We start from the raw sequence: 18,357 nt of genomic DNA on the forward strand, positions 1-18,357 counted from the left end.
CACTCCCCCTTCCCCAGCTACCCCAGGCTGAAGGTCCCCAGAACCCCAACTCTGTCCACCTGGGCCCCTCCAGGTCATATCTTCTGCAGAACCTCACCTCTGGGATTCACCTTGCACTGCAGCTGCTCCTCCCGGACACCCTCCCACCCTGGGCTGTTCAGAAGCCCAGCTCAATGCCTTTTATGTCCATGGTACAAGGCCAGGCCCAGGCTACCGAGGATTCCAATGGCCAAAAAAGGACAGCAGCTCCTCCTCAGCCACCCTGTGCCCACCTCGATCTGCAGCTGATAGAGGAGCTGGGATTAAACAGCTTTCAGGGGTGGGTCTTCATGTATCCTATTCTGTCATCTTACAAAAAAAGGAAACTGAGACCCAAAATGATGACATGGGACAGACCTGTTTCCTTGTTCAAGGTCCTTACCTAGGGCATTTTAGTTAATTTTATTTATGGATTTCTCTCTGCATTCTTGGCAGCCAGCACAGCGCTTGGGATGCAATCCCTGCCGCGTGTGATACCCACAATTACAGATACTATAAGCCAAGTCTCAAGATGAACAGAAGACAGGGAATGTTGGGCCAGGCACGGTGGCTCACGCCTATAATCCCAGCACTTTGGGAGGCCGAGGCAAGCAGATCACAACGTCAGGAGATCGAGACCATCCTGGCTAACACAGTGAAACCCTGTCTCTACTAAAAATACAAAAAATTAGTTGTGTGTGATGGTGCGTGCCTGTGGTCCCAGCTACTCAGGAGGCTGAGACAGGAGAATTGCCTGAACCCGGGAGGTGGAGGTTACAGTGAGCCGAGATCACACCACTGTACTACATCCAGCCTGGGCGACAGAGCAAGATTCCGTCTCAAAAGAAAAAAAAAAAGAAGAAGTCAGGGAATGCCATGGTGGGGAACAGACACACTCATGTCCATGAGGGACAAACCAGAGAGACTGGTGATGATAATGAGCATTAGTATTTACTGAGTGCTCTTCTAAGCCCTGGACACATATTCACTCATTTAATCCATCAAATTCATAAGGTGGCAACGATCACTATCTCCCTTTACAGAAGAGGAAGCTAAGGCATAGCAGGAATAACTCACTCATCCAAGGTCATACAATTAGAAAGTGGGATTTAGTCATTCTATGACAAAGATACATGCACGTGCATATTCACTGCGGCACTATTCACAATAGCAAAGTCATGGAATCAACCTAAATGCCAATCAATGATAAACCAGATAAAGAAAATGTGGTAATATACACCATGGAATACTATGCAGCCATAGAAAGGAATGAGATCATGTCTTTTGCAGGGACATGGATGAAGCTAGAAGCCATTATCCTCGTCAAACTAACACAAGAACAGATAATCAAACACGGCACGTTCTAACTCATAAGTGGGAGCTGAACAATGAGAACACATGGAAGCATTCGGAGGGAAAAACACATACTGGGGCCTGTCAGCAGTGGGGAAGTCAAGGGAGGGAGAGCATTAGGAAAAATAGCTAATGCACGCCATGTTTAATAACTAAGTGACGGGTTGATGGGTGCAGCAAACCACCATGGCACACATATACCTATGTAATAAACCTGCACAAATACCCCAGAACTTAAAATAAAAAAAAAAAAGAAAGTGAGATTTAGATTCTTGCAGTCTGGTTCCAGAGCGTGAACTCTTTACATTTTGATATACTACAGATGAAAAACTACAATCCAGTGATAAGTGGAGGACGGGAAGAAGTTGGGGAGAGGTTGGAGAGACTGAGGGTAAATCCCTGAAGGGAGTTACAGCTAAGTTGAGGCTGGAGGACAAGGAGGAGCCAGATGAAGTTGTAGCTCAAGGGATGCTCGAGGTACCCCTAGGCAGGTGAAGGTATGACCTCTGGGATGGAGCACACGGAACCACTAACCTTTGAGGAAAATGAAACAACAGCATGTCTTCCCAGCCAGACTCCTGCCAATCTTCCAATAAGAAATATAAGTAATATACAAAGTCTAACTAACCATTTACACCTTCATAGAAACAAAAGTCTTCCAGACCAGCTCTCCAGCCAATGAGCCTGTGTGACCTTGACAGAGCCTGTGTGACCGTAAGCAAGCCACTTTCCCTCTCTGTATGTGAAATGGCAGACTCTGCCTGGATTAGTTAACAGAGCCAGGTGTTACTAGAAGACAGGTGGGAGCCTTAAAGTGCCAAGAACACAGCAGGAATGGGAGCTATGGTGAATTCCTTTCCTGTACGTAGGGCTGGGAAATAGATCAGAAGGCTCAGGTGGCTGAGGCCCAGAGAGGGGCTGAAACAAAGGAGGAATACATCACAAAAGATTTGGAAATTCTGGCCAGGAATGGTGGCTCGTGCCTGTAATCCCAATACTTTAAGAAGCCAAGGCAGGAGGACCACTTGAGCCCTGGAGTTCTAGACCAGCCTGGGCAACAAAGTGAGACCCTGTCTCTACAAAATCAAAAAATATTTAGCTGGGTGTGGTGGGGCACACCTATGGTCCCAGCTACTTGGGAGGCTGGGTGGGAGGATTGCTGGAGTCCAGGAGGTTGAGGCTGCAGTGAGCTATGATAGTGCCACTGCACTCCAGCCTGGATGACAGAGAAAGACTCTGTCTCAAACAAACAAATAAATAAATAAATATTGAGAAATTCTGGGCTGGAAGCCCCCTGTATAAGTCATCTTGGTCTCAGTATCCAGTCCAGGGCCTGGCACAGAGGAGTCATCACAAAGTATTTCACATATGAGTAAATGAGTGAACAGAGTCTCAAGAGACAATGGTAGGGCTAGGAATGGGTTAAATCTGGCTCCAGCCCCAGAACTTTCTCTGAATTTTCACGGGCCTCCCACTATCACTACTACTATTTTCATGGGTCTAGAAGTTCTGGCCAATGCAATAATGCAAGACAAATAAGTAAGAACCACTAACCTTTGAGGAAAATGAGACAACAGCATGTTCTTCTCTGCAGATAATATGAATGCCTATCTATAAAATCTAGGAGAACCAACTGAAATACTAATAGAATTAATAAGATGATTCAGAATGGGGATGATTATAAATTAAATACAAAAAGCAGTAGTTACTTTCAACAGATGAGGGCTATCTAGAAAATGTAATGGGGAGAATATTCCATTCATGACAGCAACAAAAATATAAAATTTCTAAGTATAAACCTAGTAAGAAATGTTCAGGGCTTATGTAATAAAAACCATTAAAGTTTACTAAAATTCAACCAAATGGGAAGACATGCCATGTTTTTAGATAGAAAAATGTAATATTTTAAATATGTTAATTCTTCACAAATTAATATATGTATTTAATTGCAATTCCAGTAAAAATCCCAAGTGTTTTTTAAGGAAATTATTAAGATAGGCATAGGTTCACCTGACAGAATAAATAGCCAGAAATGTTTCAAACGAAGAGAAGGAGAATACATAGTATAAATATTATTGGTATTTTACTAGCATAAAAATACATAAACAAGGAAACATAATACAATGGCTTGTATTAGACTCTCGCCTATCATAGAGTAACCAGTGGAGGAAAGATTGTTTAACAAATGGCTATTAGAGGAAAAATAATGTTGGAGCCCAACTTCATTTCCACCACCCCCATTAAGACGAATTCCAGAAGGTTTAAAATTTTTAAGTGTACAAATGATATTAGGAAACGACAAGGAATACAATTGAATACCTATCTGATCTTAAAATGGGAAAAAAAAATTTCTATGTATAAAAGCAAAATAAAGAACCACAGATTTTACAATCAGTAGACCCCTCCCAAGATTATCTGACATATTATTTTTTTAAAAGATAACATTTCTATTTGTGAAAATCATGAATACTCTTAAGATGCAAACAATAAGCCAGAAAATATTTGTAAGGTGGACAAAGCCTTAATAACCTCAAAATAATATTTACAAACCAATAACAAATGGCAACATCCCAACCTCCCAAAATAAACCAATTCATAAGTGGTGAAGTACAAATGGAAAAGAGATTTAAGAAAAACATTCATCTCATAGATGATCAATGAAGTGAAAATGATAATAAGTTATCTTCTTTTTAAAATATCTTCCTCTAATGCTGGCAGCAGCAGACATCAGTTTAGCCTTTCTAGAAGGCAATTGCTAATTAAATAACAGCTAAACATTTATATGTCTCTTATGTGTAAGACATACTATAAATCATTTGTATATGTGTATATATGCATGTATATGTATATACAAATATATCTTGGTCTATAACTTGATACATATCCACATATACAAATATAAACACACACACATGTGCAAGCAGATACACACACATGTAGTTTAATCCTCAGAACAATCCTATGAGGTATGAACTATGATCATCCCCATTTTACAGAAGTGGAAACTGAGGCCCTCCAAGTTTTGAGTAACTTGCCCCAAGTCATATGACCAGCAAATGGTAGTGAAGCAGAAGACAGGACTTGACTCTGGAGACAGGGTTTGGACATTGGACCAAATTGAGGACTAGCTAAAACAGGCATGAGGCAGAATCACCTTTCCATAAGACATGCCCACTAGTATGCCATGTTAGTTTACCATTGTTATAACCTGAAAGTTACTGCCCCTTTCCATGGCAATGGCCTGATGACCTGGAAGTTACCACCCCTTTTGTAGAACTTTCTGCATACTCCACCTTTTAATCTGCATATAATTAAAGGTGGGCATAAATATGACATAGAATTCCCTCTGAACCGTTACTGTCAGCACACTGCCTATGGTGTAGCCCTGCTCTGCCTGAGCAGTCACAGAGCTCTACTGCCACATCAACAAAGCTGTTTTCTTCTACCACCAGCTCACTCCTGAATTCTTTCCTGAGTAAAGCCAAGAACCCTCCCAGGCTAATCCCCAATTTGGGGCTTGTCTGCCCTGCATAAGTAGAGCCAGGATTCAAACTCAGCCACACTGACTCCTAAGTCCACATTAGCAATTCTATTTTTGATGAACTTATCCTAATGACATAATTGGAGATATTCTAACATTTGTATACAGTAATGTTAATCAAAATAATAACGTATATTAATTTAAAATAGAACTTTTTTCTTTTTACAAATGGAATCAGTTATACAAAGCATTAGATATTAGTGTTGATAGAATGCCCTGAAACCATTAAATCATATGTGATAGATGCCAAGTTGCTAACACAGGAGAATGTTCACAATAGTTGTTAAGTGAGGAAGGCCAGACACCCAGTCACTACAAAGTGGATCCACACTGACATATGTGACACACACAGGGAAGATCAGAGAGCCACAGAGCTCAGGGCTAGATCGCTGTCTTGAGGTCAGAGAATTGAGGGTTTGAATGCTTGCTCTGCCACTTACTAGAAATGTGACCCTGGGCAAGTCACTTAGCCACCTTGGACCTGTTTCCTCATCCGTAAAATGGGGGTACTAATATCTGCCCTGAAAAGTACATAAAGCTCTTGGCCAGGGCCTGGCCCACAGGTTGCTCAAAATGCTCTCAGGTTATTACTGGGCAGGACCGCTACAGGTAGCTCACTTTCTTCTTGACATCTTCTGGACTTCTCCACATTTTCCTTGGGTGGCTGAGGCTCAGAGAGGGGCTGAGACAAATGAGGACTAAATCACAAAGGATTAGGGTATTCTGGACTGGAAGCCCCCTGTATACTCCATCTCTGATCTCAAGTGCCCTGCACAGAGCCTGGCCCAAAGGAAGCATCATTAGAGGAAGAGGAAAGGAAAAGCTTACACCAGCTCTGCCAGCAGCCACTTGGGCCATGGAGCCTACCCTCTCCTGACCCCCTCTCCCTTCCTGGTGTCCAAGGGCCATAGTCATTCTGGCTAGTTCACTGCCGACCAAGGGGTCCAGACCAGAGGCAAGATGGCTGGCTGTCCATGAGTAGAATTAGGAGTCTCATGGACCAGTGCAGGGAGCACTGGCAGGGAGCACTAGCTTCCCTATCCAGAAGGAGTCCCCCACCTCTGCCGCAGAGCTCCTCATTTGCACCAAGGGCCTGCATCCCACCCGACTCCACCATGGTCCAGCATCAACACCCTGCCCCAGGGCAGCTCCAGCCCTCCAACTGGCCACCAGCCAAGCTCTGCATCTCAAGTGGCCTAAATGATGTTTGTAAACCTCACCTGGTCATGCCACTTCTGCTGAAATCCTTTTCAGGTCTTCCAGCTGCTCGTTGGACAAAGTCCAAAAATCATACCACCAATTGCCAGGCCTATTGCCCTTGCCAGCCTTCTCCAGCCCCTTTGCCCAGTTGTCCACTATACTTCAGACCTCGGTTCAACCTTGCTGCCCTCTGAGAAGGTGTCCCTCACCTCCCGGACCAGATCAATCCTCATATCATGGGGTCTCTGAGCACCCCGGGCCTCTCACATGGAGCCCTAGAGATCTAATCATGGTGTAAGTCTGCATTTGTCAGTATGGGTGGTTTGTTTTTCTTTATTGCTCACCTCTACACTCCCCAAGGGCAGGGCTATGGCTGTCTGTGTCCCTGGTAGCCCCAGTGCCTCACACATGCTGACAGCTGCTGGTCAGCACCGCTCTAAGCGGAAACAGTGAACAGTTACTCCTCACGACGACCCAAGGAAGCAGCTGCTCTTCTTACCCCATTGATATGATTGGGCTCTGCCACCACCCAAATCTCATCTTGAATTGTAATCCCCATGTGCTGAGGGGAGGACCTGGTGGGAGGTGATTGGCTCAGGGGGCAGTTTTCCCCATACTCTCCCCATGTTCTCATGATAGTGAGGGAGTTCTTTTGTGATCTAATGGTTTAAAAGTGGCAGTTCCCCTGCGCTTGCGCTCTGTCTCCTGCCGCCATGTAAGACATGCCTTGCTTCCCCTTCTGCCATGATTGTAAGTTTCCTGAGGCCTCCTCAGCCACACAGAACTGTGAGCCAATTCAACCTCTTTTGTTTATAAATTGCCCAGTCTCAGGTCGTACCTTTATAGCAGTGTGAGAAGTGGCTAATACACCCGTTTTCCAGATAAGGAAACTCATGAGGCATGGGAAATTGAAATAATCTGCTCATAGTCCCAGAACTGGGAGGTGACAGAGCCACTGTCAGGCTCCATGTCTGTATGCTGCACCACTGTGCTTTCCTGAAGCAACAACTAAGGGTCGATTGGATAAATGATTAACCCTGGGCCTCCAAGGTCGGCCAATACCATCCTCTCAGGGTCCTAGCTTCTCTGCCTCGTTCTCAAAGTCTTGGGTCCAACTCTGCATTAGAGCTGATGAGCCCCTCCCCTGCTGGACTGGAACACGGCATATGTGGGTAGATGATAGACGGGCAGAGCCTTGGGCTCTGGAGGAGGGAGATGAGGTGTAGCCTGGCTCTGGCCTGTATCAGCTGTGGTGCCCTGGCAAAGCTCCTTCTGGCAGGCAAACCCAAGGATCTGAAATACAGTCCTCCCACTGCCCAGCCGTGATCCAGGTGAGGCCCCTTGGCCCTTTGAACTTTCACTCTTCTGCACGCTCAGGAGGGATGAGGGCCCTCACCTTTGCTTTCTCTCTGTCTTGGTCTTCCTCGAACCACCCATCTCTCCCACCCTTGAGCCTAGCAGAGGGATCGTCTTCCCACAAGACCATAAGCACCTGAAGGTGGAGATGAGCTGAGGGGATGACTGCATGGGGCTGATTGGGTTCTGTGCCCCCAGGGCAGGCCCTGCCAGTGTGGCTGATTTATCTGTCAACAGCCCAGAGTGGGTGCTCAATGCACGTTTGTTGACCGAAGGAGGATGAATGGATGGGCGGCCCCAGACACCCTGCTGGAAGAGGAGGGGCCAGCACAGGGCCTGGGGGAGGCCAGTCCTACAGTCCCCTGAGGTCGCCTCCCAGCCCAAAGGGGATCTGGTGAACAGTGAGGACCCTCTTCCCAGGGTCCCACCCATTCATACAGACATACAACTTTCTCATCCAATCCCAGCCAAGCCATTACTTCCATCCAGGGAGGGCCTCTGCTTTAACCCTGTCCTTCCCATGGCACAGATCAGCCTAGGACCCCGGCCCAGCTACCTGAGCCTCCCACCTAACCAGCCTGCCCTGGGGCTACCTCTGTTCACCCTTGGGCTCAGGGCCAAGTGTCCAGGCAAAGGGCATGACACTTCCCCTCGGCATTTTATGCAAGTCCCAATGAGAGCAGCAGACTCTGACTCCAGCGTATTTTACAGACCCCACACTCATACACAGATGCAAACTAGAGTCCTGTCCGTGAGACCCTGAGTCCATGGTTCCCAGCCCCCTGTGGTGGCAGGAGGACTCACTTGCTAGGGAGGAGCCTCAGTGGCCACACTCAGAGCTGTTCCTCAAAATGCTAGGAGAAGCAGCTGGCAGGCCCTTCTCCTACCACGGCACATCTGTCAGCAAGATTGGGGTGGCACTGAGGTTCCACAGTGCTCTGAGCAGGGCCAGCAGGAGGAGCTGAGGGAGCATCTGCTGCCACCAGAGCAGGGAGTGAGTCTGGGGTCGGAGGAGACAGGCTCCACTGGTCCCAGAGCAGCCCAGGAAGGGGCAAGCGTGGCAATTCAAAACAGCTGCGGACGCTCAGCATCTTCATGCACCCACAGCCTCTGCAAAGCAGAAGTCTCCAAAGGAGTTCCTGCCTCTCTGCCTCTCCCATGGGGGCAGGTTTCACTGCCATTTCCTAAACAATGTCTTAAATTGACCTGTGCCTCAGTTTCCCCATCTGTAAGTAGGTACAGTATCCTCCCACCCAGGTCTTTAGGTCTTTGTGGGGAATCCAATGAGACAAGCCACATCAAATGCATGCAAGCGCCTGACACACAGGAGGGGTTCCGTATATGGCGGTTATTATTTTTAGTGTATGTTTCGTTAAAGCCCAGGGCACCTCCAGGCAGCTGCTAAGCACTGGACACCTGAGGCCTCCACTGCCTGCCTTCCAAAAAGGCAAGCCCAGCCCTGGACATAGAGTCACAGATCTAGAGGGGCTGAGGCCAGTGCTCCTGCACTCTGCTCTGCCCCAAGACTCTGGCACCACAGATCCATATACTCATGGCTGCCATGTGAGACCTCTGTCCAAAGCTCCCAGACAAGCTGATGGGCCAGAAGGAGCTCTACTCCATGACTCAGGAGAGCTGGGCTTTAGAGGCTGCTCAGCAGCTCACTGTGCATGGCCTGGAGCCAATCAGTTAAGGGCTTTCCTTAAGCCATTCAACCTTTGCAGCTGGGTTATCAAAGAATGACCCGGGACCTGGGCCAACCAAAGCCCAGGGGTGCTCTTCACCTGGTTACCCCATAGATGACACAGGCTGGGCTGGGAGGGCCCAGAGCCAGGAGCCGGTCTGCCCTCCACAGCTCCTTTGGCACAGGCGCTGTTTGCTTAGCTTCAGGCCTTTAGCATCTTCTCCTCCTAACTCTCCAGCCATTCCGCAAGCTTTCTTTCCCCGTGACCTAAATGTTGCTGGCTCCGGCACTCCTCCTGGTGCTCTGAGTTTCTCACTTCCAATGCAATGTCCCGACAACCCTGCCCTCTGCCAGACCTCCAGGAACAGACCGAAGAGCTCAGCAAGCCCCACATCATCAAAGCCTCAGCCACTAAGGTCTCATTAAAAGTGAACTCAAGTATTCCAAGAAGGCGCCCTAGGGGAGGTGGCATTTCTGCGCCAGCCTCCCCCTGGCTCTAACTCGAGCTCAGAGCACTCCTCAGTTCCAGAATATCTGTCCACGAATGATCTCCACTCGACTGGGCTACATGTTCCTAAATGGAACATCATCTTACTCCTCTTCCCAGGACCCAGCTCAGTCCCCAAGGCTAACGCCAGGGAGGTAAAAACTGTCTGATGTTTGCAACCATCTCTCACCTTGCACCTACCACCATCCTCTCCACCCTACCTCCTCCCACACCCCTAAGCTGGCCTGGACTAGCCTCCCCTCCCGCCTGTATCGCCCCTGGTCTCCCAGCCTTGGCTCTGGTCCCCAACCCCCATTCATCCTCCTCGTGGCATCCAGTGATCTTTCTACAACGCGATCTTTCCACATCCCTCCCCAGGATGCATCTTACAGCCCGGTAGGCCTTATGTCCTTAGTCTGACATTCAAGGTCAGCCTTCCCTATTTAGCAAGAAATCATCTCTCTGCCCAATCCCCTGAAGGCTCTAGGTTCCAACTCCAGACTCCCCACCGTCTCTCCCAGCCGGAAACTAAACTCAGGACTCCACACTGTGTCTCCAGACCAGGCACAGAGCCCAGCCCTGGAAAGGAGCCCAGAGGGTGCCCCTGGCTTGGGTGGGAATCCCGCTCAGTGCCCCTGAAGCCCCCCGCCAAGGACCCCCTGGGAAGCACTGCAAACACGGCTCCAACCCCAGCACCCGCTCCACGGCCCCATCTCCAGTAAATACTCACTTTGGCTCCAGGAGGGCCGGGGAGACCTGGATTTCCATAAGGCCCAGGAGGACCCTGAAAGCGAAGAGAAACAAAAACAAAGAAGGTGACAAAAAACAGGAGCCAGCTTGCCTCTGACTGCAGTGCCTGGCGCCTTCCCTCCACCCGCTGGTCTATTATCTTCTCCCCAAGCCAAGTCCCAGCAAGACGGTTGTGGCCACTCAGCCTACTTTGGGGAGCACCCCCTCCATGCCTAGCCCTGTGGGAAGCGCTTTCCATATGCCACCTCCTTTGGCCCTATTAACCTGGAAGGTAGGTGGTGGTGTTATTACTATTCTGAAGATAAGGAGGCTGATGTTCACAGAGGTTTGTAACTGCCTCAGATCACCCAACTGCTAAGAGGCAGAGCTGGACCTTGACCTCGGAGCACAAGTCCTTCACCCCGAAATTTTACTGCCTCTCCACTCTCTCAGCCTGGGCCCGTCAGTCCTTCCCAGCTTCTTCAGGCTCAAACCACACATAGCTACCGTCTTCCCCCCCACGTATCTGGTACTTTCTCTCCTCAGTGCCTTTGCCCATGCTGTTCCCTCATCTGGCATCATCTTTTCTCATCCATCTCCTCTGCTTAAAACCTGATCCATCCTTCAAAGTCTGACTCAAAGTGCCATCTCCAAGAAAACCTCTAGGGTTCTTCCAGCCTCAAGTGGACTTTTTTTTAGAGACAGGTCTTTCTCTGTCATCCAGGCTAGAGTGTAGTGGTATGATCATAGCTCACTGCAGCGTCAAACTCCTGGGCTCAAGCCATCCTCCCACCTTAGCCTCCTGAGTAGTTGGGACTCCAGGCATGGGCCACCATACTTGGCTAATTTTTATTTTTATTTTTTTGGAGAGATGGAGTCTCGCTATGTTGCCCAGGCTGGTCTCGAACTCCTGGCCTGAAGCAATCCTCCTGCCTTGGCCTCTCAAAGTGCTGGGATTACAGGCATGAGCCATGGCAATTGGCCCCAGATGGACCTTTGTACGAGCCTTTGGAGTTGAGAGCTCAAGAAGGATGCATTTGACTTCTTTTGAACAAAGGCGAACCTCTCCTGTGGCTACAACACGTGATCAGAGTCCTTCCTTAGACACCTGTGAGCTCCAAGCTTTCAAGATCTTCCAGAGACCACAGAGCATCTGGGAACTGGACCCAGAGAGTCCAAGAGGCTTGGTCAAGGTCATACAGCAGAGCTGTGGCCAAGTGAGATCAGGGTCCAGGGCCTGGTGGCTTCAAGTCCAGAGTTTATTCATAGTTCTGGATTTTCCCAGGCCATATCCAAGTTCCTCTATAACAGCTGAGTCCCGTTATGTCCACTTTCTCCAGCAAGGGCCCTGGCCTAGAGTCTTCCAGCCCAGTAATATAAATAGAGCCCTAAGAGTCGGGTAATACTTGAGGGGTTTTGTCTAACAGGAATAATCTGGGGCATAGGAGGTGAGGAGAGGCACCCCAAGGGATCCTGTGGTTATCCCCACCCTACCAGGCTCTAGGCACACTGCCCTCATCCCTGCCCCTCTTGATTCATCGGGCTGACTGTGTATGAACTGCTTTCTGCTTCTCTTTCTGAGGCCAGCTTCCCAGCTGCAGCCTGTCACATTCCAACCAAGGCACCTCCCTCTTCCTCTCTTCCTCGATGCCTGAACTGGGACCCTCCCCTTCCCCGAATGCACCGGGAAGGAACAGTGTCCAGAGCACACTGAGCCTGGGAGTTTCTCAGCGCCACGTGTGACCCTCCTTCCTAATCAGCCCTCCTGCCCTCCCCCAAAGTCGACCAAAGACTGTCTCCCAACACATGACAGAACCTAGAAGCATCGAGACGGGGTCCCAGTTCTGAGCCCCACCTGGCAATCCCCAGTCTCGGTATCTCCCTCTGTTCTGTAAATGACTGGGACCCAGAAGTCTCTAAGGATCTGGAACACCCCCGATGTTCACCCCAGCCCAGGCTCGTGGGGTCTAATGACAAGTTCAGTGGGAATTGGACAGAGGTTGGGAGGGGGTGTTCAAGGAGGGATTCCTGACACCCAGTTCTGCCAGAGTCAGGCGTGGGCTGTACAAGGTCAAGGGTGGCTGCCTCTCCCCAGTCGTGCCCCCAGCTGCCCCACAGATGGTAGACCAGAGCACTCAGCTCCCCCATCTGCAGCTCATGAAGGTGGGGGCTTCCTGTTTCCCTGCCCCCCCATCCCCACCCCTTTCCAGCCACTGCCTTGCAGAGAAATGAGGCACATAGTTGACTGAAAGCCAAGCAGACCGATTCTATAAATGTGGCAGCCCAGAAAGCCAGGTGGGGGAGGCTCTGGGATTCCCTGACATCCCTCCGTGGGCCGGGGGAATATGTGAAGGTAGGAAAGGGCAAGACACAGAGCTTTGGGTGACCTCAGATAAGAATGCCCCTCCCTAAGCCCCAGAGCCACCATCTGTGCAGAGAGGAGCTGGGATTGTTTAATCCAGCATTCTATTATCTTTGGAATTTTATAATCTATGGAATTTCCAGTCTAGAAACAGGATGATGATGGGGCAGGGGAGCGGTGGCGAGCCGGCAAAGAGTCTAGAACCGCATCAGGACAGTCATTCCCCCAGAGCTAGGTGGAAACTTAGAAACACCTTACCATGACCCCAGGTTTTATAGATGGGGAAACTGAGGCTACAATGAACTTGCCTAAGATTCCACAACTTCTTGGTGGAAATATTCTTGACTCCTAAATTAGAACTCTTCACCAATCATTTGCCCAGCACCTCCTGCAAGCAGGGCACTCTGCTAGGCATCATGTAGGAGAGAGTGGTAATCAAGGCCTATCTCTGGAGGGACTCAGGTGAGTACCCAGAAAAATAGCCACAATAGATGCTTAAGACGATGGGCTGTGTGCCGGGCGTGGTGGCTCACACTTGCAATCCCAGCACTTTGGGAGGCTGAAGCGGGTGGATCACTTGAGGTCAGGAGTTGGAGACTAGTCTGGCCAATATGGTGAAACCTCATCTCTACTAAAAAGACAAAAAATTAGCCAAGTGTGGTGGTGCATGCCTGTAATCCCAGCTACTTGAGAGGCTGAGGCAGCAGAATCGCTTGAGCCTGGGAGGTGGAGGTTGCAGTGAGTCCAGATTGCTCCTCCAGCCTGGGAGACAGTGAGACTCTGGCTCAAAAAAAAAAAAAAAAGATGGTAGGCTTGGATGTAGACTGCCTGGGTTCAATCCTGGCTCTGGCATTTACAGTCTTTGACTTTATCTGAAGTAACTGAACCTTTCTGAGTCTCAGCTTCCTCATCTGTAAAATGGGAATCGGTTGAAACCTGTTTCTCAGGATGGCTAGGAAGGTGGAATGAGATCCGGCATATGTGGCTCAGCAACCAGAGTTCAGTGGTCAATGAGAGCTTTAAGAAAGTGGCCCATGCCATCCAGCGGGGACAGAGGAACCACTGCGGGAGTTCCAAGAAGGGATTGGTCATCAGAAAGAAAGGTGGCATTTGCTCTTAGATCTGAATTAAGGAAGAGTTTACAAAGAAGGACATGCCAGGTAAAGAGGACAGCCAGAGCAAAACCGCAGAGGCTGGGGGCTTAGGAGGTGAAAGGGTGGACTGCCCGGGCCTCAAATGCTAGGTCAACGGCCTCATCCTGGCCCCAGGCTGCAAGGTCCCATCGATAGCAGCATCGGCAATATCTATGTGGTCCCCAGGGCATGCGCTTCACGAAGGCTCTGAAGCCAGGAGGAAATGCCGCTTTAGACAGCAGATTCCAGAGCCCTGGGCCCACGGAGCACAGGGCCAGGTCTGGAGGGAACTAGGGCTTGGGTAATTGCATAACCAGAACCATTCGCTGGGCTCAGAGCTAAAAATATGCCCCAGGCAGCTGTCTCTGCCAGGGCCTCACCAGGCACCCAGCGTGGGAAAGGCTGATTCAGCCCAGGCACAGATGCCGGGTGCTGTTGGTCTCAGCCCTCTAGGGAAGGAGATAGGTTTCCCTCTCAGGGGATCTCCAAAGGTTCCAGCATAAGGGTAAGAGCCTGGGTTCCAGTCCTGGTTTTGCTGTTTCCTACTCAGTTTCCTCATCTCTAAAACGACAATGATCACAGTGCCCCATGGGGGCTTGGGGTGGGCATGAGAGGTCAAACAAGGCGGCATAAAAGAAGGTGCCAAGCATAACACAGAGGAGTAACTTTCCCTCTGGGGCTTGGGCTAGCTCAGCCAGCCTCCGCAGCCTGCCAAGCTGTCCCCTAGCCTCTCTCCAGCATGAGGAACTCAACTCCTCCCTGGCACGGCCCCTCCCGGTACCCATGTCCCCATCCCTACCCTAGGATGGCCCTGCAAAAACAGGAAGAGGGATGGATGCGAGGACCACGTGTTCCCCAAGTCAAGGTTTTTCCCGGACAAACACTGACGCCCATCAGCTGAGGAGATGTGGTCTTCAGGAGCCCCTTCCCCCATCCCAGGCTGCAAAGGGTGATACCCTCAATGGACAACTGACACCTACAAGAGGTCATTGCTGTCCCAATGCCGTATCTGTCCATATAGCACCCCTGAGAGCCTAAGTCTACTCCCAATGGACAAAGCAGAATGTGGATGCCGGAGAGGGGCAGGGAAGAATCTGAGGACACACGGCAAACCCGAGGCCTCGGGGCAGTGAAACGTGGGCCGGAGAGCCAATAAGAGTTCCAAAGGACAGCGTGGGATAACTCACCCGAGGCCCACGCGCACCAGGGATTCCAGGTAGCCCAGGCAGCCCAGGGGGACCCTGAGGAGAAAGCAAGAAGACAGCATTAGACAGTGCCCATTGGCAGCAGAGAAGGGGCTCAAGCAGTCGGCCAGCAATCTCGCCTGCAGCTGTGGGCATGGATAGTCCGCAGCTGAGAGGAAGACTCAGACTCCTGAGGTCCCTGCCCTGAGCAACGCATGGTCTTTGGGGCTTTCAGGCTTTTGTAGCTGCTGTTAGTCACTAACGCCCTCATCATTTATCACCCAGCTAACTTAGGGTGTCGCCTCCTCCAGGAAGCCTTCCCCAAATTGGACAAAGTCCCTTCTTTTCCTCTATTTTAAAGACCACTATCTTCCTTGGGGAATTATCTGCTTAGAAGCCTGTCTCTCCCACCAGACGATGGTCTCCTCAAAGGAATTAAGGGGATATGAGTCATCTCTCTAGCCCCAGGGCTTAGCCCAACATTTGATAAAACAGCAAGAAGCCTCAGAGCTCAGCCAAATTCTCTGCAGAATCACAAAAGAGAAAGGACTTGGCCAAGGTCATACGAAGTATCTCTGCCCCACAAAGAGGCAGCAAAACACACACAGCACAGCGCTCTGTGTTTTTGAATCAGACGCGCCTGGGTTCGAATCCCTGCCTGCCACTGATAAAATGTGCAAGTCTTCAGCCAGCCTACACCCATACAGATGGGGGCAATAATACACTCCCCATGGGGTTCCAAGGATGGCATCAGAGATGATACATGTTTAACATGGTGCCTGGTACATAACTGGCACTCAAATGTTCTATCTGTTCCCGTGGCCCCAGTGTGGTCCAGTCAACAGCCCCCTCAGTGGTCTCCCTACCTCTACTCTCTCCTCCACTCCCTCTCCATGGCCGTCCTCCTCTACACAGCCTCATTCACCTTCCAAAAGCCCTCCCCTGCTCAACAACATTTAAGAGCTCCTCATTCCCACAAATGAAAGACCCCAACCTGAAAGCATTTAAGGAGCATCTGTGTATCCTCATCTCTCTTCTCTTTAAGCAGGAAGAGAGGCAGCCGAGTAGACTTACTAACCCATGAGCTGACCTTTGTTCAAATCCCGGTTTTACCACTTAATAGCTGCAGGTTTCCTGCAGTTCCTCCCACTTATCTGAGTCTCAGATGCTCCCCATCAAGATGGGTCCAATAGCTACTGTTGCGTCTACCTCGAAGGAGTGAGGATTAACTGAGCGCCTGATGTGAAGAACTGTGCCTGAAGCCTTCGAAGGAAGCCAGGCTTTCGAGGATGTGTGAGGCCTGGGGAATTCATTTGTTTCAAATAACCATCAACGAGATTCCAGGTTTCCTGCCCAGAGTTAAAATCGGTGTTGAAAACCCAGTCCGTTTTGGCTGGTAATTAATCCAGATCTCACGCTGGGCAGCCTCGGCTCACAGTTCTGGCCTGTGAACACCACGTGCTTGCTCGTCCATAAATAAAAATCAGAGGAGAGATTCAGACAGGCAGATATGGGTACCAAGGTCACTGGGCAAGAGCTCTCAGTGGAAGGAGGAGGGGCTGTTTTGTGACTTCCGGCAAGTCCCAGCCACCTCTGAGCATCTGGGGACCTCGGGCCAAATTGGCGGCAGAGCTCGGGGGCTGGGTAGAGGGGTCGTCCAGTTTTGCAGGTTCTGGACTCTGGGCGCCAGTCTTACCCCCTTCTTGTCTTCAGCTGGCTTTGGGCAGTAGAGTATGGTGTAAGATGGGGGGCCTGCATTCACATCGGGCACCCCCCACCTACTAGCTGGGTGGCTTTGAGCAAAGCTATTTCCAGTCTCCAAGACTTTGTTTCTATTGCTGTAAAATGAGGTTAATAACAGCACCGAGCCGACAGATAATCTGTAACAAGTGCTAATCCTGGTGTCTGGCACCCAGCTAATGCTCAGAAAAGTGTTAGTGTTATTTCTGTTATGCAAGCTCCTGGAAAGTCCTCAACTCAAAATGTTAAGCCATCCTCCTTCACATCTGTTTTTAGGGGACAGGAAAAGATGTCCCTTCTTAGAAGGCCCTTCTTGACCCAGTTCTCCCAGGTGGACCCAGAATCGTTTTAAAATGTAGGGAGGCTGAGACTAAGCATACGGTAGGTATACTATGCCGTTTCAACAGATAAGAAACCAGAGAGAGGTTCAGAGAGGCAAAGTGACTTGCCCAATGCCACACAGCTAACAAGAGGCAGAGCCTGGATTCAAACCCAGGACCACTGGACCTGTTCTAACCTGGGCAGCCTCCACACAGTCTTGGTCAAGTGTGACTCTGACTAGGTGTATGGCGTTCTAAGGCCATCTGGGAAATGAAGATACTGGAATCTTCCTCGCACTGGGATTTCCTGAGTTGCGGAGGGCCAAGGTGGGGGTAATTTCCTCTGCTACATTATCAGGTGAAGAGGAAAAGCGAGATTCTTCCCATCTCACAGAAGAGAAGGCCAAGGCCCTGTGGGGTGAAGGGCTTATCCAGGACTCCGGGGAGGAACGGGCTCCATGGGTGCAGCTCCTTCATGGACCCTGATGGGGCTGCAGCTGCAGAGGCCTGGACACTCCCTCTTGGCATTTTTTTCTGCCCCAGAAATAGGGGCATCCAGGCTAGTGTCTGACCTCATCCACCGCATCTGCAGAGCAGACTCTGAGTGCCACTCAGGACCCAGGGTCCAGCCTGGTGATGTCAGCCCACAGGCCAACTCCTTGACAGGGCGGCCCCAGCTTGGGGCCTGGCCAATCCCTTCACTCCACCAACCTGGGTCGGGCCCGCTCGCTGCCCACTTTGTTCGTGGCGAGCACGGGTGGGTTCCCCTGGCCCCTCTCCCCTGATCTGAGACCCGGCTTGTTCTCTCTGCAGTGGAAAAACGCTGCCGTTTCTTTCCAGGGCCTGAAGCCTGAGCGGGTGACTCTAGGATGATTCACGAGGCCGGGGTGGGATTTTCCACTCCACACTGCAAACAACGGGGCCTCTGAGAGGGCCCAGAGCTGAGGGGGAGCAGAGCAGGGGCTCAGGCCTGCCTGGGGGAGGTGGAGGAGGCCCGGGCTCCAGGCGCACGCAAACAGAGCCTTGGAAACAACCAAGCAGACCCCTGGGAGCTTCCCCCCAGGGTCCTGGCCTCTGACCAGCCAGATCTAGGGGATCCCCATCCTACGGAACAAGTCCACCCTTGTGTCCAGCTGCAAGAGCCTGCCTGCTAAGCCCTGCAGAAAGAAGTAATTGCTGGCTGGCATGGCCCCTGGCAGTCAGCACTGAGAGGTGTCACAGGCCCGGGGTTTGGGACGCCAGAGTCCAGT

General features: G+C 50.4%; 1 protein-coding gene across 1 annotated transcript in view; it reads right to left on the reverse strand.

Moving 5' to 3' along the window:
- COL27A1 (collagen type XXVII alpha 1 chain) overlaps window positions 1-18,357 on the reverse strand; it is a 155,383-nt gene that overhangs the window by 120,594 nt on the left and 16,432 nt on the right. Inside the window, exons 5-6 of the mRNA XM_064376659.1 lie at window positions 15,051-15,104; window positions 10,370-10,423 (exon numbers count right to left, since the gene is read on the reverse strand). Coding sequence (XP_064232729.1) covers window positions 10,370-10,423; window positions 15,051-15,104 — 108 coding nt within the window. The remainder of the gene's footprint in view (window positions 1-10,369; window positions 10,424-15,050; window positions 15,105-18,357) is intronic.

Source organism: Aotus nancymaae, unplaced genomic scaffold (assembly GCF_030222135.1).
Source record: "Aotus nancymaae isolate 86718 unplaced genomic scaffold, 86718_ANA_hifiasm-v0.15.2.pri h1tg000003l, whole genome shotgun sequence".
NCBI classification, from domain to species: Eukaryota; Metazoa; Chordata; class Mammalia; order Primates; family Aotidae; genus Aotus; species Aotus nancymaae.